This window comes from Siphateles boraxobius, unplaced genomic scaffold (assembly GCF_051911475.1).
Source record: "Siphateles boraxobius isolate OS27281-9 unplaced genomic scaffold, OSU_SipBor_1 30, whole genome shotgun sequence".
Classification (NCBI taxonomy): Eukaryota; Metazoa; Chordata; class Actinopteri; order Cypriniformes; family Leuciscidae; genus Siphateles; species Siphateles boraxobius.
Window position 1 is genome coordinate 2,959,667 of NW_027508920.1, and position 25,561 is coordinate 2,985,227.

The 25,561-nt window shown below is 40.8% G+C and overlaps 1 protein-coding gene and 1 long non-coding RNA gene across 2 annotated transcripts; both read right to left on the reverse strand.

The window, feature by feature from the left end:
* Positions 1–6,759: 6,759 nt before the first annotated feature.
* LOC143757192 (uncharacterized) lies at positions 6,760–18,694 on the reverse strand. The gene is made up of 2 exons (XR_013210431.1): positions 18,554–18,694; positions 6,760–6,916 (listed from the first exon to the last, which is right to left on the reverse strand). It is a non-coding gene; the product is annotated as an uncharacterized LOC143757192 (long non-coding RNA).
* On the reverse strand, positions 15,416–18,990 carry LOC143757189 (THAP domain-containing protein 10-like). The gene is made up of 5 exons (XM_077248153.1): positions 17,084–18,990; positions 16,163–16,304; positions 15,883–16,031; positions 15,632–15,797; positions 15,416–15,526 (listed from the first exon to the last, which is right to left on the reverse strand). The coding sequence occupies exons 1-3, from the start codon at positions 17,432–17,434 to the stop codon at positions 16,021–16,023; spliced, it is 504 nt and encodes a 167-aa protein (XP_077104268.1). The 5' UTR covers positions 17,435–18,990; the 3' UTR covers positions 15,416–15,526; positions 15,632–15,797; positions 15,883–16,020.
* Between the last annotated feature and the right edge of the window lie 6,571 nt (positions 18,991–25,561).

Genomic DNA, 25,561 nt, shown 5'->3' on the forward strand with positions numbered 1-25,561 from the left:
GATCACTGTCTCTCCCCCTTCCCTGCCATCTAAACCGATCACATGACACAAACCACAAATTAAATGTAAAAAGCTCCTTTTGCGCTAAATTTAGTGCTTTTAAGCTTTATGAATACCACACATCATGTGGTTGTCCGTCAGTGTGTAGGTTACTGAGAAAATTCTTAATAGGCTTTATCTACGCAACTCTCAGTAATTTATGAAATTAGTTAATTGACCATATACATATGAAATTCCTTTAACCCTCTGGGGTCGACAAATATAATAGAAAATAATAGAAAAGTAAATCATAATAGAAAAAAAACATTAATTAAAATAGAAAACATTGATCAATGATTGGTTTATTCAGTTTGATTTGACTGAACAGCGCTGTCCTCATTACATTCCAAGTGATATAATTCAGCAGATATGGAGGCCTCAGGCTAGTACATGCCACCAAATCACGCACTCCCTCTGGTGTTCTGTTGGATAAATGAGAACTGCAAGAACCACTGGCACCATTAGCAGCCCAAAGCATATAGTCATTCTGTGAAAAAGAAGCATTTTAAAAAGGCTTTTTAAAGAAAATGTATACTTTTTCAGACAAAGAATGTTATTAAGTGCCAAAAACACTGCGTGCTATTGTGTTGTGTTTTGTGTGGGCACATTTTTTTTTATTTCTATGTGTCATGTGCTCCACTGTCTATTGTCTTAAACCCACCCTGTTTCACCACCTGCTGTCCCTCGTTACCCTCCTAATTTCCTTCCCTATTCTCCCTTTGTTCTCAGTCCTGTGTCAGATCACTGCCCACCCCAGGGGGCAGTTTTTGATTGTATTGTTTTATTTGTTGAATAAAAGCCCATTGAACTCTGTGTTTGAGTGCTCACTCCATGCTTCAACCCCAAACCTGACACCCCTTACAAAATATATATAATCATTACATGGAATAATACTTTGCAAAACACTTTTTGTGTTTAGCTAATTGTATCAAATGTTATGGGCACAGATTTACCTCTCATTTAGGTACATTTTATTTCAATTCAATTCACATTTATTTGTATAGCACTTTTCACAATACATATCGTTTCTTAGCAGCTTTACAGAAAATGCATGTGTCTAAATTATAATTTAGAGTTATATGTTATCAGAGGTGACTGTGTCCAAGTAAAGTCCATATTTCAGAAATGTACAGTTCTAAGATAATACAAATTATGCAGTCAGCTAACATCATGTCTTAATTTCAGGAAGAAACAATGAGCTCCTTAAAGTAATTATAACAAGTTGTGAACATAATGATTACAATATATAGAAAATTTGGCAGTGGTGCATTTTGATTCAGAGTTGGTGTCATCTGAAGTTCTTGCAGGAGTTGGAGTCATCTCTTGTTGTCCTGCATCCTCGATAAACGAGCTACAATTTGTCCAAAATGCAGCTGCTAGAGTTATACTAGGTCAAGAAAATATGATCATAGAACACCAATTTTATCATTGGTTTTATACACTGGTTACCTATTAAGTTCCTAATCAATTGCAAAGTATTGCTACTGACCTATAAGTCCCTAAATGATTTAGCTCCTGTGTATTTAACTAATCTTCTAACGTCTTACAATCCAACACGCTATTTAATGGAGTAGTTCACTTTAAAATAAGAATTACCCCATGATTTACTCACCCTCAAGTCATTCTAGGTGTATATGACTTTCTGCTTTCAGACGAAAACAATCAGAGTTATATTTACAGGTAAACCTGAGCGAATGAGTTTGTTGTTAAATATAATTTTTTTTTTAAATATGAATATTTTATTTACACAAAGTAAAATTCTAGCAAACGACCAAACGGCCATACGCAGTGTACTTACGCCTAAAGCGCAACTCACGCGAGTAATATGACTTACTTACGCTATGCCACGACGCACTGCACTACTTCCAACATCACAAGTTGCGTAAGTTACACTAGAATTTTACTTTGTAACGTGTTAAATATGAGGAAAAAAAATTACACAAACTCATCGCTTTGCTTCAGAAGGCCTTTATTAACCCCCCGGAGCCGTGTGGAGTTAGTTTCGATGCACTTTTTTGAGCATCAAACTGATGGTTGCAATCCACTGCCATTATAATGCTCGGAAGCGTCAGGGTGTTTATTAATATAACTCCGATTGTATTCGTATGAAAGATGAAAGTCATATACACCTAGGGTGAGTAAATTATTAGGTAATTTTCATTTTAAAGTGAACTACTCCTTAAGGTCACAAAACTCTGGGCTTCTGATAGAGCTTAAGTCCACTAAAGGAGGGAGAGCGTTTTCACATTTGGCTCCTAAACTCTGGAATAGCCTTCCTGATAATGTTCAGGGCTCAGACTCACTCTCCCAGTTTAAATCTAGATTAAAGAAGCATCTCTTTAGCCAGGCATTCATATAATGCATCTCTTAACCTACAGTTATATCAGATCAAATGCACATTATCCTTGCTAAATGTTATGAGCAGCAGCTACGCTAATTATTTTCTATTTGCTTCTCTGTTTTATCTCGGGATGCCATCCTGAGGTAACTAGAGAGTATGTCAGCTGCAGTTTGACTCAAATTTTTTTTCAGCTTGCAGTTCATTTATTTTTTTCCAAAGTTACTCCTGTTAAATTCAGGTATCTCTCTTCTGCCCTTATTATAATTTTAATTCTCTCAGTTCTGCTTTCGGTTTGTGCAGAACAATTTATCACTTCAGCCATAAATGAAACAAATTCCATTTTTCCAATCACCAATCTATCCTCGTTTATCTTTTTCTGAATCAATACATCCCCAGTCCATTCCTCCATTTTTCTCTCTCTCCGAGTCTGCTCATTTTGTTTTTCTTTTTGGGCTGCTTCAGCATGTCAACGCCTCAGATAATCTTAATTTTTTTTAACTTTCACAGCATGTTTGTGAGCAATGCATCCCCAAAATCCAGCACTATGCTCACCACCACAATTGAAGGATTTTGCCTTCACTCCTTCGTCACATTTACCATATTCATGGTCACCCCCACATCTCGCACATCATCAATTACCTCTGCAAACTGCACCAACATTTTCCATACTTCTGACACTTGAAGCATCTTAGTGGAGGAGGTACATATGGTCTTACATAGCCTATTTTTCTCCATCTGGCATTCTTTATTTCATCAAACTGAAGCATAACCGATGTTTCCACCACACAGAGGTGTCTTTTTTCAGTAGATTTGTTATTAGGTGTCTTTTTTCAGTAGATTTGTAGTTGGAAAAAACAAAGCATAAACAAATTATTCAAAATGAAGCATAAATAAGTAGACTGATTAACTCCATTCAGTTTATTATTTATTAATGTATAATGTATAATTCCCTTTTCGGGATTTTGGCACTAACTAACAGGCTACTCAGACATCTTGAAGAAGAATGTACTTGCATAAGCCTATAATTTCACTTCATGAGATAAAATCTCACATCAAAGATTTTATAAAAGAATCAAGAAAATTAGTCTGCAATGAACAATCAATATGAAAGGAATCAGGGTTGATTAAAAAAATGTTGGAATGGACTTTGTGCAATATGTTAAAAGATTTATATTATTATCGAGGCAAGAGACATGAAGTTCCAAATAGAGTTACTGATGACCAAAGTAGATTAAGACTCAAGAGCACACCCTACATTATATTTATAGCCTGTGAATATTTCTGCACACATTGAAATTATAATTTTTTGAGTACACGCAACAATGCTTGCTTTTCTTTTTGTCATGTATGACCTTTCCCTGTAAATCCTATTTGTGAATTCAGAAATTTATAAAAGACATGTTAATGGAAAAATATTAATTCAAATTTGGAAAATTCTGATTTTTATATCAACAGAGAAAGAGACTAATATATATTGTTAAAGCTGCAGTCTGTAGTTTTTCCTCTTCGTCACCATCTCTGGTGGAAATCTGGAATTCCAGTTATTCGCAAAATTATCAACTTTACGTGGGTTGTGCCTCGGCACGGCACAGCGCAAGTTAATTAATGTTTTGAGGAGAATGTGCGGCTGTCAGTCACCACGCCAGTGTGGATACTGTCATTCGGAATCTGAACTTTTTGGAAGTATGACCAACATAAGAATTTTCACTGGAAAATGTAATCTGTAAGTATTACAATTATGACAAGTCATCTGTAAGTACAAGTAAGTAACATCCACTTTGTTCTGAGCAACTAAGGGGGGAAAAGCATTGCAGTAAATCGCTCTGATTAATATCTAACGATCGCTTATCATATCACGTCAAACCGTGCAAATTATACTTTGTTCTCAAATTGTTAATGTTAACAACATCAACATTGTGTGACTAGATTTAATGCCCTTCAGATATTTATCCCTGTTTTCACACGGGCCCGGTTGCAGTCTCTTTTTTTTCTGTAGCCACTCCGAAGTCCGAAGTCTTTTGCATTTTACACTGGTGATTGTCGTTTGAACCTATCTGGATCCGCCATCAAATTAATACGTTTAATTATATCAAGTGCTGTGAGAAAAGGCTATAAATCTCCACCTCCAACATCCTCACAAGCAGCCTACTAGCAGAGACACCTTGTGTACAGATGTGACGTGATGACGCAAAGACACGCTCGAATTTCCCGCCGAAATCTACCAGTACCACTGGAATTAAAAACATTATTACAAGCTAACCATTTTGACATTATTACAAGCTTACCGTTGTGACCGTTTTTAGGCAAGCAGATAGTTTTGAACACTGGCTAGTTTGTATAATACTTGCTCAAAAAACGATTTTGGACAATTTTTAACCCAAAAAAGTTACGGACTGCAGCTTTAAAGTAAGTTACTCTCCAATTAGTTGAAAACTACTCATTAACAATTAGCAATTGTTATGATTTTAAATGTTAGAAAAATAATAATCAGAATAAGATCACATTAACAGCACTAGTTAGACTCTAAAATAATAATTCAAAGGACATTTTAGAAATGTATTAATGCTGAAAACTAATTTAAAAAAAAACATGTAAGGCTTTTTCATGCTTGATTTGAGCTGGCATTTGCAACTGAGTGGTAGCACACAATCATCTCTAAATCAGAGGGAATATGAGGACATAAAATCTTAACACAAAGCCCCTATTATTTTGTGACCTATGGTTTTACTGCTTCTTAAACTGGCATAAACTCTTTCATAATTTGCAACAGCAAGAATATGAAAGAGCTGTTAAAATATGCTGAAAATATTATATGACATCTGTAAACATTTCCACTATTATTCTAGCACATAAAGGCTTCTGGGTTCATAAAGTGGCCTCAACACAGTATCCTTTTCCTGTAGCTCAAACAGTAGAGCATTGGCGCATGCAATGCCAAGGTCATGGGTTCAATTCCCAGGGAAAGTAAGAACTAAAAAGAATGTAAATGTGTACCTTGAAATGCACTTTAGATAAAAGCGTCTGCCAAATGCATAAATGTAAATAATATTTTGATATGACAAAAATGTAAACAGTTATATCTATTTAATATATAAAAATGGCATTTATCTTATCTTATATAGCATAAGAACACTTTTTAATTAAAACATATGAAGATGGAGACAAAAAAGTTGTGGACATTTGAGGAAAATGTTCATATGTCACAATGACAGAGGATATTTTGATAAGACAACCGTGTGAACTTGAGTGAACTGACTTCATACATCCCTAAAAAAAAATGAAACTCGATACCAAGTGGTTAATTTGGATAATGGATCATTTGAAATGTGGTTCAGAAAGGGATGGAGGCATTAACATTATTTGTCCATTAAAATTCACACAAAATTATTCCTGTGCTCACAGTATCATAATATCATATAATTCTGGGGGACCACACAGGACAATTGTATAATTGTATAATATAGTGTGACAATAATAATAATAATAATAATAATAATAATAATAATAACAATAATCATTTTTATTTATATAGCGCCTTTCTATTATTTAAGGATGTTTTACAAAGTAGATATAATAAAAAGTGACATTTTGAGTCATTTTACTTGGGGCATCAAGTTTCTATTCAGTCTGTCTGCTTGTCATTATTTACAATTTAGCAGGTTATATCAGCAAGCATTTTTTAAGCACTTCTTTAGATATTGGTTGTTCTATATGAGATCATGAGCAGCCTGAAGGTGTGATTGTCCTGAGCCTGAGCGAGAGGTGATATCTCACATGAATATTCCTCATGACCCAGCTTTTAGCCCCAGGTGAACTCGCAAACAAGGCCAGCATTTCAGATATTCCTCCACCCACAATTACCCATCAACACCATTAAATGGTCATGTGGTGCTTTGAAAGGGAAAAATCTCAAAGCACATCTTGCTTGTTTGTTTGGACGGACGTGTGGTTTTGGGCTGTTTGTAGACACTCACAGACCATATGAGATATGTTCAAGGGCTTGTTCAAGATAGTGTAAAAAATCTATAGATAAATAGACTGTTATTTATCTATAGACAAAATGACAAAAAAAGAGACAATTATCAGTGTCAGTGTTGTGAGCTAGTGACACAACCTCAATCCTTAATCATCTGTTCAGGTCATTTTGACCACCTTTCATGAGACTCAAACGAACAGTATCTCACTGCCAGAGCCATAATGCAACACACGGCTTGCTTACGAAGCTGACAGAAGATGATGATGATGACAAAGCAAATTTAAGTACATTTGAATGAAGTGTCAGTAGAGAGAAGTGAGACTAATTGGAATGACCCCAAATTATAGCTCAGTTTCTCTATGATATAACCTAGAGAGCTTATGATTCTTTTTCAACATTGTCGTTGGACGTCTATAATCACCTTTATTTATATGGCGCTTTTTACAATACAGATTGTTTCAAAGCAGCTTTACAGAGATAACAGGAAAATAATGTTGTAATAATATTGTTAAATATAAAATTAAATGTCCCCAACTAAGCAAGCCAAAAGCCAATGGCGACTGTGATGCGCGGGTTGATCCAAAATGAGCGGGTGCCTGCGGTCACCTGCGGTTACCCACGGTTACGAGTCATCCAAAAATATTTTTAATGATATTCGGGTCGCGGTCGGTCGGGTCGTTTGAAATAAAGATTCCAATTAAACCTTTGCAATTTATATAGCCTAGTACTAGACACAATTTTCTATGAAATAGATAGGCCTACACTTTATTGGCTGAATAACTGGCACGAAGATGACGCACGAGCTCAGTATGCCTGTTCGTGGTCAGTCAATAGCCGCGTGTGGTGTCCAAGTTTGTAAATAAAGACTAAATGGCAGCGTCTGATATATTTGTATAGCGATTTATTCAGGAGTGCCGTGAGGCATGATTTTGGCCTCTGTGCTCGCGCTGGAAGGTGGAAAACCGGCTAATGGGTGAAGATGGCATGAAGAAGACTGTACGCGAGATGGACGTATGTGCATTAGGCTACTCTATTTATTCTGTGTTTTCTTTCTAAACAGTTAGGCTATGTTTATGTGGTATTTTTCATGTTTTCATCACGCAATCATGTTTTTGATGCGGTGGTGACGTGTTCACGTAACAACATGATGAGGGTGTCGGCGGCGCTGCCGATAAGCACCTAAAAGCTGTCACAAAGAACCGGCAAAAGCAATGAATGATTATGAATATGTCAAATATAGTCAAGTCAAGTCAAGTCAAATATATTTATATAGCGCTTTTCACAATACAGATTGTATCAAAGCTGCTTCAAAGTATCAATCAAAACAACTTAACAATGTTTGTTTATTACTGGAAAAAAAAGACATCCAAGTTTGGTAGAGCTAATCAATGGTATGATTGGTTAATTAATTTGAATATCCCCAACTGAGCAAGCCAAAGGCAACAGTGGCAAGGAACCGAAAAACTCCATCCAGTGACCTAATGGTGTCCTAACACCCCATCAAATGACCCAATGGAGAAAAAAAAACCTTGGGAAAACCCAGGCTCAGTCGGGGGCCAGTTCTCCTCTGGCGTTTATGAACTAGAGGCCGAATTTACAGTAACTGTAAGATAAAAATTTATATGAATGCCTGGCTAAATAGATGCGTCTTCGGTCTAGTTTTAAACTGGGAGAGAGAGTCTGAGCTACGAACAATATCAGGAAGGCTATTCCAGAGCTTCGGAGCTAAATGTGAAAATGCTCTGCCTCCTTTGGTGGATCTGGATATCCTAGGAATGACCAGAAGCCTCGAATCTAGTGATCTTAAAGAGCGCGATGGATTGTAGGCGATAGAAGATCCGTTAAATAGACTGGAGCTAAACCATTTAGAGCTTTATAAATCAAAAGCAATATCTTGTATTTAATACTGAACTTTTTAGGTAACCAATGAAGTGATGATAAAATCGGTGTTATATGATCATATTTTCTTGATCTAGTAAGAACTCTAGCGGCTGCATTTTGGACTAACTGTAGCTTGTTTATTGAAGATGCAGGAAAACCAGCTAATAAAGCATTACAGTAATCTAGTCTCGAGGTCATGAATGCATGAACTAACTTTTCTGCATCAGAGACTGATAGCATATTACGTAGCTTAGCAATGTTTCTAAGGTGGAAAAAGGCTGTTTTTGTAACATATGAAATATGCTTTTCAAAAGACAGGTTGCGGTCTAGTATAACACCCAGGTCTTTTACTGTAGCGGATAAAGTAACAGGCTATCCTACTATGTTAAAGTCGTGCTGTGAAGGGTTTTGTGGACGGTTTTTAGAACCGATAAGTATTACCTCTGTCTTGTCTGGATTTAATAAAATAAAATTACGCGTCATCCAATCTTTTATATCATTAACACAATCTGTCAATTTGGATAATTTAGCGTATTCATCTGGCCGTGATGAAATATATATTTGAGTGTCATCAGCATAACAATGGAAACTAATTCCATGTTTCCTTAGAATATTACCAAGTGGCAGCATATATATTGAGAATAATAAAGGGCGTAACACAGATCCCTGCAGCACTCCATAGTTTGCCGAAGTTATAATCGATTTTTCTCCATTTAAGTAGACGAAATGGTAGCTGCAGATAAGTATGACCTGAACCAGCTTAATGCTTGTCCTTGAACACCAGTGTAATTTTGTAGTCGATCTAAGAGTATTGTGTGATCTATAGTATCGAACGCAGCACTAAGATCAAGTAAAACTAGTACTGAGATACAGCCTTGGTCCGAAGCTAAAAGTAAATCATTTGTGATTCTAACAAGCGCAGTTTCAGTGCTATGATGTGGCCTGAATCCAGACTGAAACTTTTCATAGATGTCGTTTTCTTGCAAGAAAGAGCCGAGTTGAGTAGACACAACTTTTTCTAATATTTTTGACATAAATGGAAGATTCGAAATGGGTCTGTCATTTGCTAGGTTATTTGGATCTAATTGTGGTTTCTTAATAAGAGGTTTTATAACTGCCAGCTTGAACGTTCTTGGAACATGTCCTAAAGATAAAGATGAGTTAATAATATTGAGAAGAGGCTCTTCCACTATAGGTAACACTTCTTTCAGTAGTTCAGTTGGTATAGGATCTAATAAACATGTTGTTGTTTTAGATGAAGTGATAAGTTTATTTAACTCTTTTTGTTCTATGGTTGTAAAGCATTGTAATTGTTCTTGCGGGGTGATAATTGCGGCTGAATTATAAGGCGCGAGCAGAGATCGAACGTTTACGATTTTGATTCGGATGCTTTCAATTTTCTCGGTGAAGAAGTTCATGAAATCATTACTACTAAACTGTAACGAGGTATTTTGTTCAGACGACGTCTGTTTATTTGTTAGTCTAGCCACGGTATTAAATAAAAAGCTTGGATTATTTCGGTTGTTTTCTATTAATTTGCTGAGGTGCTCCGCCCTGGCCGTTTTAAGGGCCTTTTTATAACGAGACATACTGTCTTTCCACGCGATTCTAAAGACCTCTAAATTAGTTTTTTTCCATTTACGCTCTAAATTACGGGTTTCTCTCTTTAAAACATACGTAGTATTATTGTACCATGGTGCTATACTTTTTTCTCTGACCTTTTTTAATCTAATGGGTGCAACAATATCCAATGTTCTAGAGAGAATGGAGCTCATAGTGCTAGTTAGTTCGTCTAGTTCATCTGTTTGTTTGGGTTCAGGCAGCAGCTGGGACAGATCAGATAAGCTATTTGAGAAATGATCTATGGTGGATGGACGAATTGTTCTACCTGGTCGATAACGTGGCTCAGCATGACATATTATAGCAGTGCGTAATATGCAAGTTACCAAGTAGTGGTCAGTGACATCATCACTTTGCGGTACAATATCTATATCGGTTGGATCGGTTCCATATAATATAATTAAATCGAGTGTATGATTAAGACGATGAGTTGGTCCGGTGACGTTTTGCTTGACCCCGAAGGAGTTTAATAAATCTGTAAACGCAACCCCTAACGCATCATTTAAATTATCTACGTGTATATTAAAATCTCCAACAATTAATGCTTTATCGACGTTGACCAAAAGATCTGATAGAAAGTCAGCAAACTCTTTTAGGAAAGTGGCGTAAGGCCCTGGAGGTCTATATACGGTAGCCAATGCTAGAGATAATGTGTGTTTTTTTTCTTACATCTAAGAGCGTAACATTTAGCACAAGCACTTCAAACGAATTAAACCTATGACGAGTTTTCTGAGTAACATTAAGGGTATCTCTGTAAATTGTTGCAACACCGCCGCCACGACCGATCAGACGGGGCTCATGCTTATAACAGTATCCTGGCGGAGTAGACTCATTTAGACCGAAATAATCATTTGGTTTAAGCCAGGTTTCAGTAAGGCACAGAACATCGAAATTATTATCTGTGACCATTTCATTTACAATAACCGCCTTAGGTGTGAGCGATCTAATGTTTAGGAGACCTAGCTTTAGAAATTGTTTTTGTTCACTACTAGCGAGATTTTTGTTTTAATAACAATTAGATTTTTTCTAGATCCTACAGTAGATTTATCATTTGATCTTAGTAAACGAGGAATAGACACAGTTTCTATGCAATGTTCTACACTAGTATTAATATCAATTAAATTGGTGCAGTAGAGACTGTGATTTGGATTTTTGGTTACTAGTCAAACGGTATTTAACATCTTGGAGATGTTATCCGACAGAAGCTCTGCCCCGATTCTACTTGGGTGTAAGCCATCAGTGCGGAAGAGCCTTGGTCGCTCCCAAAACAGATTCCAATTATTTACAAAAATCAGTTTCTGCTCATTGCACCATGACAATAACCATTCATTTAGCGCGAATAATCTACTGAACTTTTCATGCCCTCGTCGGTACGTAGGAAGCGGTCCAGACACAATAATCGATGTTTCAGGCGATGTGCTGCGTACCGTATCGATAAGGCTCCTGAAGTCTTTCTTCAGAACCTCCGTCTGTCGCAGCCTAATGTCGTTAGCTCCCAGGTGCAGCACAACAGCTCCGACGCGCTCGTCACCGTTCAAGATCTCAATTACCCGCGCAGTGATATCGAGAACACGAGCACCAGGAAAGCAGTGACTGTGCACCTTACTTTTACCTAACGTAGCGTGGACGTGTCGGACGGTGGAATCGCCGACGATCACAGCATCGCGTTCCGTTTCACGAAGAGGGGAGAATCGGTTCTGAGTGGAGATCTCGAAAACCGGGAGGGGCGAAAAGATTCTTGTCCTGGCTCGCTGAACCACCCAGGCTTCGTGGTGGTGTGTTGGAGCCGGAGTGAATGAAACCATGGCTGATCGTGACCTGGACGCTCGGGACCAATGCTGAGAAACGCACAGAGTAGACGAGGTCAGCGTCAGCGGGTTACTAACGTTAATCACTGATCCGTGTGCATCAGCGCGTGATGTTTCAAGAGCTAAACGCCGGTCTCTCAGCTCAGCTTGTCTCTCTAGAAAGTCACGGATCTGCTTTTCTACAGCTTCTAATTCAGACTGCACCGCGAGCAATTCAGATTTATTCTCATCTGCACCAAAAGGTAAATAACATACACCTGATATGTTCGCCATTTTAACAGATGGACAGTAAGTTAGCAATGATGCAACCAGTGATGCTATTAATATTTATACTAATTTATGACTCAAGTCTTGGGTAAAAAACCGTCTTTTTAGTGGTATGGGTGTAATGTAGACGCACGATAGACGGGAAAACAAACAAACTCACAGCAGGCAACGAGGCTGACAAAAGCAGTCGATCGCAGGGCGAGCAGCAGTGAAGCAGTGTCTTGCTCTACGACCAACAACCAATGTTAAAACCGTATTTGCGGTTCCAGCCGTATAATGGCCAACAGTCCGAGTTGTAACAGTGACGCACGATAGACGGGAAAACAAACAAACTCACAGCAGGCAACGAGGCTGACAAAAGCAGTCGATCGCAGGGCGAGCAGCAGTGAAGCAGTGTCTCGCTCTACGACCAACAATCAATGTTCAAACCGTATTTGCGGTTCCAGCCGTATAATGGCCAACAGTCCGAGTTGTAATTATGAGTTAAATGATGGTTCAGAACAGAATAAAGAGAGAATTACGGAAAAACAGAAGGAAATACGAAGCTAATATAGCAAGGAGACATTTTAATTGTTTATTAATAAAGATGAAGTTGACGTTGCTGCCTCGCGATCTTCGCAGTAGTGAATGCGCCAGAGAGAAATGCACATTTCATACAGATAGGCTAAGCAGAGAGCAGTCCGTTTTCTTTCGTTTTGAATTGTTCTGTTTACAAATTAGACATTTCAATATCGATTGAAATATATTTTTCAGGTCTGTGAAGTAGGCTACCTTATATGGTGAGTTTTGGTTAATTTATGAGACGCGCTCGCGCAGGCGCCTCCGTGTCGTGATCTATTGTCTGCTATATTTACTTCTTATTTATTAAATCCAGGCAATTGGTTGATTAAAAATTGATTCAAATTAAGATACAATTAGTACAAATCGAAATTCACTTTAAAGAAAGGCTTTGTGTCTTCTGTTTGAGGTCTCTGTGAAAGTTTTAAAACAGTCTTTTAGTGCCGCTTCAGAGCGGTCGCGTCCGTAACGGAGAACTGTCACGTTCTTACATTGTTTTTTCCTCATAAATTGCGCACACGAAAAATAAAATAAAATGAATATTTTATGTTCTGTGGAAAGCCAACCCTTCTTCATCCGGTGGGTAGTATTACTTTTGATTTGCACAGTGTAATTCACAGAATTACAAAAAAATATTTTCCTCCTAAAAGTAAAAAAAAAAATTGTCACACATGTGTATTTCCCTCATATTAAATGTAAAACGCATGTGTAGACTGATATTTTTCTAATGTCTGGACTCCATTAAAGGCCATGGTGCAGGGTGCAGGTTAAACACCACTTAATGGGTAGATAAAGCAGTCAAGATATGTATATAAAGTTAGAAATGTCTCCAAAATGGTGTTAAAGTCTAGTTATTGTAGTTTTTGGTTAGTAACGGTTATTTTTTACGCAACTCTGCGATGACGTCACACGAGGTAGACGCAGTGGAATGTAGCCTCAGCCGTTCTCAGCTAAGTTACTTGAACTAATTCTAGCAGACTGGCACTGACTACTATGGCGTCTAACTGGGATGAGGAAGAGGTGGCAAGACCCACAGTTAACATTTATGATGGCCCACAGCCATACAATTTCGAACCTTTTAGACGTGAGAGGGCGAATGAGGAAATACCGAGAGCCGATGGCCGTCAAAGACAAATAAATGCATGGTCAGAGGAGAATGAATGGAGAGTTGGTGTAGTGTCCTGGTGAGTTGCTACCATTTAGAAACGCAGCAAAGACTGCTGGAGCTATTGGTCAATGAACAGCAGTGCATACAATAACATTTTTTTTTTTTACTGTCAGTGAATAGCATCGAGTGAAAGTCAACGTTTTCTTTTTATCCAGTGACAGTGATTATGTCGTTGGCTCAGAAAAGTAACGTTACCCTATACTTAGTCAGAAGATCTATAAATATAATGCAAGCTTGACAGACCCACCTGTGAGTGTTTATTTTTAAACTTTTACCTCTTTCTCCTGTGAAAATGTTGTTTCACCCTAGCCGACGCCGAGTAGGCTGGTCATGTCTTCAGTGTGATTATTGTTGATAGTGCCAACTCGTTTTCCTCGCAATTGATTGTCATTGACACAGTCAGGCTTACCGGGAGAGGGAGTGAGTAGTAAGCGTCTGTGTCGCTGTGTTTGGCAGGTGTGTGTGTGGGCGGTGTCGTCCCATGGAAACTGTGGTGGAGAGCTTGTGTTGGAGGGAGGATAGCGCGTTTTGGTCGCTGGTCGAGGATCTCACCCCGTGGCCAGCAGATGTAACGTGCCTAATGCAGCATCCTGGATTTGAGGCATGCTGCCTGAATCCGTTTGTGCTACAGATAACATACTCACACTTCAGGCAGGATCATGGCCCCCTTCAAGCCAGCACGCACGAGTATGTTCATGGTTTATGTTTACTTTACCAATCTTTTTACAGGGAGTCCTTTGAACAACAGCTATAGGTGACAAGAGATGTGTTGCATGCACAAACATGAATAAGAGACAGGCTTCAAATGACGTTTCCAACCTACTTACAGAGTTTAAAACTTACAAATCCTTCCTACTTATCCCTAGGCAATACCGGTACACTGCGTACAGGCAGGCTATACGCTGGGCTTATGGAGTTTTAGGGAGGAGTATAAGGAAGCCTCTACCCTCTTGTGTGGTTTCAACCATAAGGCAAAACTTCCAAAGTGGTGACCAGACCTATCAGGGCTTTCAATGGCCTCGTTTGAATGAGAATGAATAAAAATAATTCTGTAAATAAATATTAATAAATAAATATTCTGTTGTGATCGCCCAATTGCCCCTTAAAATGTTATAAAGTACACAGAACACATGAATTTTAATAAGTAAAAACAGTTTATTGGCATTGCTTATAAGGGTTACTACATTTATTTGTATAGCACTTTTCATACATGGAATGCAACGCTTTAATTTCATTAGTACTCTGGCAGAAGCATTATGTATCAATTGTAGCTTCGCTAAAGAACTCTTCGAAAGGCCAGTGTACATAGCATTGCAGTAATCAAGATGGGAGAAAATAAAAATATGTATGAGTTGCTTAGCATCATCCAAGGATAAAAAAGTATTTCTCAGATGCATTCAAAAGTGTGGTTTTACCTGAGGGTCAACTGATGGTTCTCGTACTCACTCACACTCACTTACAAACACGCACGCACACACAGTCACACACACACACACACTCTTTCATGAATGCATATGCAGTGTTACATGCAAAGCACATCAAGCTGACACACAGTGAGCCCAGACAACACCGCACACAGACGTTGACAAGGCACATGTAAAATGATTGGTAAATTATTTTGAATTACATACAACAAATTTCATGCAAATAACAGACAGAGGAGCAAACATGCAGCATGCAGGACCCCGTGAATGGGGTACAGCGACAATTATTGCCACTTACAAAGACGAAAAAATGTAATGATTTAGTGCAAAGTAAAACCAAAGCGACAGCACACAAAGAAAAAACAAAACATGCAGAATACAGGAAACCACCACCAAATGAGATGACAGGGACAGAAGGAAAGAAGATAACTAAATAAATACTTACTAAAATAAATTAAAATAAAATAAATAATTACAACTAAATCATTGGAATTGTCCCTGGAATTTTTTTTTTTAATAATGTGCATTTAGGTTCTCTTGTAGCGTCACTGCCGGGCTAGGAAGAGGCTGACGGCCTCCTCCTTAGGAACCTGTTCAAAGGATTTGGCGATGGAGGCGGGTGCATTGGAGGACAAATTAGCGCTAACCTCTCGAAGAGCTGCAGGTGAATGGGTGTAGCTTTCCTGAAGGGCCTTCATCAATGATGTTGCATAACCTGCAGACATAATAATAATAATAATAATAATAATATTTAATAAAGATCATCTCAAAATATGATAGAACTGCATGACACTGCTTACCGTATGAGGCTGCCTCTTTGATGGGACGCACCACATGGGCACCTTTTCTGAAGCGCGGATACCGCACGCAGTACTTCTCCGTCCAATCACTTCTCCTTGCTGTCTCCCGGTTGCCATTGTGATTATAATGCAGCGCCGCTAAGAGAAGCCTACAAAATAACACATTTACAGGCTATGTATTAGTTTAATCAATGTGTATGGAAATGTTCTGATTGCATAGATACTGGCAATGTTTTAGACTATATGATAATATCTACCCCTTAAAATACCCAAGTTTTACCGTGAGACCATCGGGGGGGCTTCAAAGAACACTGTGTCCCAGCGTCAGAAGTGGAGGAGGGCAAGGGCTGATCCCCAGTATAGACACTCTCCACAGTGTCTACACTGTCCACATTCTCCTGCTGTGAGGCGTCTATCAACATCTTGCAAAAACAAATATGAAAAAGGGTCAGCAAAATGCAAGGGTGTAGTGGTGAAATAAGAGGTGGGTAAACTATGAATACTTAGAAGTGATTCGCAAGCACATTGGGTGCACAAGCACATTGCAGGAGCACATTAAATTAATCATTTATTTTCAACTTGGAAGTACTGAGAATTATTTACTTATCTTTGAAATTCCAAGACGATAAGTAAATATTCCCAGTCATTTCATAAGTCCATCAATAAAATGGGACGTGTGTGCTACAACTAACGTTAGTTTCCCAGTGGAAACAAAAACCTATGGCACAGCCGTACCAAAATCAAAACAGTGCGAGTGGGTGAGAAAAATGCTAAGAGGGTAGGTGCTACACAAGAGAAAAAAGGTTGGGAACCACTGACCTAGAATGCAGTACTGTGGACCCAGATATGCGATACTAAATGTTTTACTTGCGTTTAGCCTTCACTACAGCCCTGGCGACATGGTCACAGTCAAATATATGTGAAAGAGAACCGTAGCAGTCAAAAAACAAAACGCGAACACACTATTGCGAAAGCCGCTTGATCTGATCCAAACACTCATGATGATATGGACTTTTACCTCAGGGCAATTTTGTTATTATTCTAATTTTTATTCGTGAATCACGAAATATGCTCTTCTAATGTCAGAGTGATCGTGCTTGTAAATTAGTGGAGACTGTGTCAAAGGGAGCACGGTATACAAAATACACACAGAGCTAGCTAACACGCAGCTTGTAAACATTAACGTTAGCATGATGCTTACCGTGGCAATTTCTCGCTTGCGGCAGGCGGTGTCTCTCGACCTCGGGACAGGGCAAGCAGAGAGGTTTGCGTTCACAGACGGCACGGCGGTAGGAAGTAATTTAGCACTTCTCTCACTCTTTAAACCAAGTGAGACCATCTTGGCGTCCCCTGAGTTGTAATCCTCCTCTTTGAAATGCGCGCTGCATATTCTCGAGTAGGCGGTGACAGAGCTAGCTGAAAAATCTGCCCGCCTAATCTTCACAAACTGCACCCAGCTTCGGAAGATCGCTTTGTCCTTGGGGAAGGAATGGACCCTATATCCAGTTTTGCTGTAGTTCTTGCACCCGCCGCAAACACAGTGATAAACCATTTTGACTAACGTTATTTATGATCTACTCTTTATCAATCTCTAAGCTATCTGTTATGCTATGCTATCTCTCACTATATATGCTATGCTTATCTATCTATCTATCGTTATCTATCGTTATCTATCTATCTTTACTTATAAATCTGTCACTGTCACTCTTTCACTAGCTAGCTACTCCTCGTATCACTTTCCCTCAATGATAAGGCGGGCCGCGGGCTTTCGTCTGTCGTCCAACAGTCAGCGAGTACCTCATGTGACGTCATGGAATGCATTGTGGGAGAAATAAGAATCATCGCTAAGCTGTAGCTAAATGCTAACATATCACCTACTTTTCCGTATTATATTTTAATTTTTGAGTACCCTACAACATCAAATACAATGGATAACTGTTTAAATGTTTATTACCAACTAGAAAATTGCCACAAAAAAAACAAAAAAAACCTGCACCATGGCCTTTAAGGGGTAGCCTATGGATAAACAGACGTTTCAATATATTGGTATGCTATTAAATGCATTTTCTGAGAATTTATATTTCAAGTTTTGACTTCAAATATCACGTCCATAACGCTGGAATTCCCCAATTTTAAATAATTTATCCTCAACTACTTTTGTGGTGTAGGTCTACGTATTTTATAATGTTAACTTCAAAATTCAAATAATACTAATAGCAATTTAAAGATGTGGAAGCATTGGATCTGGAATGGAAGGATAACTCTTGGAGTTGGAATGGGTGTGTCACGATTCTGCAGGTTCGTGGATCTGAGTGTTTCATATCAAATATCGTTACAGCCTTAGAATGTTAAGTTCTACTATTGTATATCTATTTTGGTGAAAGTAGCTCAAAAGTAATACAGGATAATGTAACGCATTGCAATTCTGAGACAGTAATATTGTACGGTAATTAATTACTTTTAAATAACAGTAACAAGTAATGTATAATGTATTACAGTTTGGAAGTAACTTGCACAACACTGACTACTTTTAAAAAAATGCGGGTCAGGAAGCGGGTCGGGTACAATATTTTCTTCTTTTTTTTGCGGTCCGAGTTGCAGGCGGTTAGTTGAAAACGTCGGTCGGGTGCGGGTTGTTTATACATTGACCCGCGCATCACTGAATGGCGACAAAAGGTGAACAAAGGCGAAAAAGGCAACAGTGGCAAGGAACCAAAACTTCATCAGGTGACAGAATGGAGTAAAAAACCTTGGGAGAACCCAGGCTCAGTCAGGGGGCCAGTTCTCCTCTGGCCAATGAACAAACAGTGTATGATTATGATTCAGGCAGCATTATAGGTCAGAAGTCAGATTAGGTCAGAAGTCAGATTGCATCAGAACTTTCACAATATTTATCCAGTTCCATCTGGTTGGGGGTCGGAGTCATCACGCCATCACGTCATCACGCTGGAGACGAGTTTGTTGAGGTGTCCATGAGGCCTTCACAGGGCTAATGAGGCTGGCACTTCAGGGATGCGTTGTCGTCGTGTCCATGCGATGGTCATTCATCAGATCTGGATTTGGCCTGGATCCGGCGGACTGTGGTAAACCTCGGGATAAACAGAGAGACTAATATTAGTGTAGACGCCATCCTTCTTATGATGTACCAAGTACATCAGGATTTATGGGAAGTGTACCCGGTTCCGGCTGATCTAAACTATGCAACCTAACATTTAATTATAGAAGTCTATAATGTGTTATGTGTATACTAAGCCAAAGAGATGTGTATAATGATCTGAAGGAAGAGATACTCAGCCGTGTCCGACTGTTATGTACATCGTAGGTTCTTCTCCTTGTTACTTGAACCCATTAGCCAACTCAGCTCACATGCCTCTCATAGCAATGAAATGTTCATAGATGTCCCACCCTCTGCATGCACCAGTGTAAGTGGTTGAAACTTTAAAATTAAAATTAAAACAGAAAATAAAAAACTAATTAAAATTTTAATAAAAACTATAAAAGCATCTAAATGGTACTAAAATAACACTGAAAGTAATCAGTAACTATGGAAATCAAACTAATAACTGAGACAAATGACATGGGGAACAGACACAGAGAATGAACTAAACTCAAAGAAGACAGACAAGATAGTACACCCTCTCACACTATGTCCCTCTTAGTGCCTTAAACAAAAACTACACCGAAGTGGTGGAAGGAGGTGATGATGGCTATTCGGGGAGGGTCAGGACCCCTGAGAGGAAGATTCCATGGAGGAACAGGCAGAAGTCACGACCATCGTAGTGCCTGTACATGGAGGAAGCCATGATGGAGCTGGAGGGTGAACCCAGAGGAAAAAATGTATTGCTCAGTGGTTGAAAAAGGAGTCCAAAATGAGAATGGGCTGTGATAAGCATGAGAAATCTCTTTATTGTCTTGTAGAGGTAGCTCTTTTTATTATTATCATTTTATGCCATTGGGTATTTTCACCTTTAACGGACAGGACAGTTGGAGGAGAGACGGGAAACAATGGGAAAGTTGAGAAGGAGCAGGAAAGTACCTTGAGCTGGGACTCGAACACATGCTGTCTGAGGTGCAGTTGTGTCTCGATGTCGATGTGCTGCCCACATGGCTATGGCTCTGACAGAGGTTTCTCTAAGCTCAGGAGGATCAAGTGGTGATTCTCTTATACAGTATGTCTCATTTAGGTATCAGTTTTGTCTTCAGATGTCTTCAATTTTATTTGAGGAGAAACATGTTTAATATTGTAGATACTGAACCTATCATTTGAATACCATTATACATTTTAGAATATTAAGGGTTACTAGTTTAAATGTATTCTCAATGCCCAGCATTGTATATGCAGCACATTTTCCAAATACACTAGAAAGGGATCAGATGCGTGTAAGATGTTTAGTATAAGACCGTGGTTCCCACCCACATTCCAGGAGGCACCCCAACACTGCACATTTTGCATGTCTCCTTTGTCTGACACACCCATTTCAGATCTTTGAGTAAATACTAATGAGCTGATGACCTGAATCAGGTGTGTTTGATTGAGGAGACATGCACAATGTGCAGTGATGGGGTGTCACGGCTGTGCACGGAGATGAACCCAAACGCAGACGGTGTACAATGAACTCAGGGTTTATTGGGACAAAACAGGAAAACAAAACCCACGAGGGGGCAAAACAGACGAAACAAGGGATATAAAACTGACAAGACTAGATAATGACTGAACAAGAAACAAACAACACTTTGTATAATACTAACAATGACTACTAACAACGACTTTCAATGACAAGACTTTCCACAGAATACTCACAGGTAACATTTGGCAATGAACCGACACAAGACAGCAAACACAAGGGGATTAAATAAGGAGACTAATCAAGACATAACAGGTGACACGGGTAAAGCAATAATGACTGAATCAGGATAACAAGGGGGCGGGTTTAAGAGACGAGACAACACAAGCACATGACCAAAACACAAGGCCATGTGCTTGCACACAGAACATGGGTCTGTCATGATCCTGCCGCAATACTAAGAGAATCACGGACATGATGGCAGAATCATGACAGAACCCCCTCCTTAAGGAGCGGCTTCCAGACGCTCCCCAAGGAGACATCAAACACGGGACAAGACTGACTGAGACATAGACACGACCCAACAAAACATGACAAATAATAACAAGGGCATACAAGAGTAAACAATGACAGGATTGGGGTGGAACATCAAAAATAATAAACAAGGAAGGGGAGGCGGAGGGACAACAAAGTCTTTGAGCGAGGGTCCAGGGTGGGTAGGCGGGATAGTGATCTTGGGACTACGGGGTGTGGGCTTAGGACGGGGGGTCCGAACGGACTTGGGTGGAGTGGTGTGGGTAGAGGGAGAAACGGTCCTGGGTTGAGCCATGACGGGGGAAACAAACGGGAGTCCGGGGGCAGTGGAGACAGCAGCAGCGGGAGACGAAACGGAGACACGGGAACTGACAGGGGAAGAGGAAGCAGGAACGGGAACAGTATTACTTGAAGAGTCAAGGCTTCCCCAAGAAGAGGTGAGACTCATCACCTCCGACTCTGGAGAGGCGTCGACTGTAGCGCTCTCGGCGACTGGCGTGGGTGCTGCGCTCTCGGCGACAGGCGTGGGTGCTGCGCTCTCGGCGACAGGCGTGGGTGCTGCGCTCTCGGCGACAGGCGTGGGTGCTGCGCTCTCGGCGACAGGCTCGGGTGCTGCGCTCTCGGCGACAGGCTCGGGTGCAGCGCTCTCGACGACAGGCTCGGGTGCAGCGCTCTCGACGACAGGCTCGGGTGCAGCGCTCTCGACGACAGGCTCGGGTGCAGCGCTCTCGGCGACAGGCTCGGGTGCAGCGCTCTCGGCGACAGGCTCGGGTGCAGCGCTCTCGGCGGCGGGTTCGGGTGCCGCGCTCTCGGCGGCGGATACTGGGACTGAGGGCGAGACAGGACGGACAGGGACATCAAGGATCTTGATGAGACATGACAAGTATTCTGACAGGGTCTTTGCAGCAAGGAAGATGGGCATCTCCTGACGAGCCGAAACTGCTCGCAGAACCTCCTTAGCGGCTAGATCGGCCGCAACTCTCTCAGCGGGCTCTAGGACGGCGCTAGCTGAGGCGGGGTCATGGACGGCGCTTGCAGTAGCGGGCTCTGGAACAGTGCTTGCATTAGCGGGCTCTGGAACAGCGCTTGCAGTAGCGGGCTCTGGAACAGCGCTTGCAGTAGCGGGCTCTGGAACAGCGCTTGCAGTAGCGGGCTCTGGAACAGCGCTTGCAGACACTGGGGACGAAAACAGACCAGAGGCTCCCCTCCTCCTCTTCTTCTTCTTCGGTCGGGGAGCAGACGCAATAGCTGGACTCATGGCTGGTTGGGGAAGCTCCACAGGGACCACAACTAGCCCAGGAAGGGCAGCCTCAGACTGCGCTGCCTCTGTAGTGGATGACTCCGAAGCGGACTCCCACGAGGCGTGTCTTCCCCGTTTGCTGCAGAGACTGGTGGGCGGAGATGATGCCTCAGGGACTGAAGCGGCATGGGCCTGGTCCCCAAGGGTGACCACAGCCAAAACACGACCCTCCGAGATCACGGGCAGCTGGGCGGATGGTGAGCTTGTGGGTGTCTGTGACTCTCTCCGAGATAAACGATCCACCATCTCCATGAACGGACGGGTCACCAACTCCTCCCGTTCGGCCAGGGGTGGAGGGGAGTTGAGACCAGCGACGAGGTAGCGGTTTAGGAGGATCTCCGGCAGGAAGAACCTCCTCTCGTTCGCGACCCGGGCATACTCCCTTACCGATAGCTGTCCCTGAGCGGGAATCGGGAGTTTGCCCCTCTTAGCGTCAGCGATGGCCTGGTACCACCAACCTTTATGGTCCGTCTGGCACTTGACGGGCGAGGACATACTGTCCGCTGGTTTCGATGTGGTTTGGTTCATTCTGTCACGGCTGTGCACGGAGATGAACCCAAACGCAGACGGTGTACAATGAACTCAGGGTTTATTGGGACAAAATAGGAAAACAAAACCCACGAGGGGGCAAAACAGACGAAACAAGGGATATAAAACTGACAAGACTAGATAATGACTGAACAAGAAACAAACAACACTTTGTATAATACTAACAATGACTACTAACAACGACTTTCAATGACAAGACTTTCCACAGAATACTCACAGGTAACATTTGACAATGAACCGACACAAGACAGCAAACACAAGGGGATTAAATAAGGAGACTAATCAAGACATAACAGGTGACACGGGTAAAGCAATAATGACTGAATCAGGATAACAAGGGGGCGGGTTTAAGAGACGAGACAACACAAGCACATGACCAAAACACAAGGCCATGTGCTTGCACACAGAACATGGGTCTGTCATGATCCTGCCGCAATACTAAGAGAATCACGGACATGATGGCAGAATCATGACATGGGGGCAGGGGCGGATTAACGCATAGGCTTACCTAGGCTACGTGATCAGCTGGCCTCTGTTCAGCGGGTTTTCCAAAAAAAAAAATTATTAATCTATTTCTACAGTACTAGTAATTACTAGTGTTACTGGGTGGAGGTTGTAAAATAACAGGTAATGATGAGCGCACAGCGCGCGACTGTAACCTATGTTTCCTGAGAACAGGGAATGAGACACTGCGTCAATAACGCTTTTGGGGAACGCCTCAACGTGAACCGGTGTCTGAAACGCTTATCCAATCACGCCAATCGTATTGACTGGCAACAGCCTATGACGTCACTACTAGGCTGTAGTATATAAGGGGCGCCTAGAGAACATGTCATCTACTTATTGTCTGAAGGGACTGGTCCGCAGGCATCTCCGAGGCATGGTGAACGACGCAGTGTCTCGTTCCCTGGTCTCAGGGAACATAGGTTACAGCAGTTGTTCCCTTTCGAAAGGGAACTCGCACTGTGTCGATGATGCTTTTGGGGAACGATATACCCATGCCACCATGCTGAGGGGAGTGCATGCCAATTATGACTGTGACAAAAACGTCAGAAATGGCAGTTTTACTGACATGCCAAACACTCCCCCTTCGGGTTACATAGAGGCTGTCAGTGACAGTATTCCCTACAGCCACTGCCCAAGCTATAAGCCTCAAAGAGACCTCCGATACAACGAAGGCCTACCAAGGCCGCTCATAGGCTTAGAACCAACAACTTTCATGGAAGGGGTTCCTTTAAGGGAATATGGCCAGGGGGTCCAAAAAAGGAGTCCCGTCCAGTCACTTTCTGAGAGGGACATAAAGTCAACCCCACATGCCACCAGGGCGGTTGACTTGGTCAAATTTACTGACCTAGTCTTGCCAACAACCTGTCTGATTCCTAAACAGAGTCTCGTACATTATTTGCCTCAACTTGCAAACGAGGGGGGTTACTCTGTAGATCCTGGATCTACACAGTGCTTCAAAGTACTGTGGAGGCTGGGCACTCTAAAAGGGACCCTAATAAGGGGAGCACATCCAGCTCTAGAACTGATCTAACAGGGAGGCCTCATGAGAGTCCTTTGACCTTCCGACCAGACTTAGGGAGCTAAGTATTCATACAGAGTTGTAAGAGGTTCAACCAGGCGCTCAGGTGAAGTATATAAAGTATGTGATAGGTGCTCTTGTCTTGGGGTAGGGAAAAGATCCAACGAAACAAAGAACAGGTCCCATGCACTTAGTCAGGTTAACAATGAGTAGAAGGTTAAAGTTAAAAAGCCTTTATTAAATATGGCTTAAATCATAATAAAAGTTCACGAGCCAACATGTTTCTACCAAAAGAAGAAAACCATGTGTTGGTCGAAACATGTTGGCTTGTGTACTTTTATTATGATTTAAGCCATATTTAATAAAGGCCTTTTAACTTTAACCTTCTCCTCATTGTTATCCTGACTGAGTGCCTGGGACCTGTTCTTTATTCATACAGAGTGTTTGTTTGTTTGTTTGTTTGTCTATTGTATTTATATAGCACAATTTATTGCAACTACAGTTGCCTAATGTGCTGTACAGAGATAATAAAATGTAATATCAAAATACAAAGACAACACAAAATAGCATAAAACAACAACAGATAAATATGACTCAGGCCCAGAGGAATTAAAAGCCTGAGTTAATAGATGAGTTTTTAAAAATTATTTAAATCTCGAAATAGTCAGAGCCAATCTAATATGAACGGGTAACAAATTCCACAATTTCGGTGTAGCGATCGAAAAGGTGCGGTTACCCCTAAGTTTTAATCTAGATCTTGGAATCGTTAGAAGTGACTGACCGGAATACCTCAGGGATCTGTAAGATATATGACGTTTCACTAAGGAATCAAGTTATGTTGGTGCCAAACCATTTAAGGGTTTAAAAACAAACAATAAACGTTTATATTATATACGGAAACAAATCGGCATCCATTGAAGTGAAGACAAAATCTGTGTAATGTGCTCACGCTTTCATGTACCTGTCAATAGCCTATTGGCCAAATTTTGGACTGCCTGTAGACGCACCAGCGCTGTCTGGCTAACTCTTGTGTAAAGAGTATTACAATAATCGAGTCGTGAAAAAATAAAAGCATGAATAACTTTCTCAAGGTCATTAAAAGAAAGGTGGATGATGCTCAAACTACCATCTGTTTTGGATGTGGTCACCTGAAGAATGTCTCTTAATGAATGTATTGTTGGATGGAAATAACCATTGTGTTTCTTC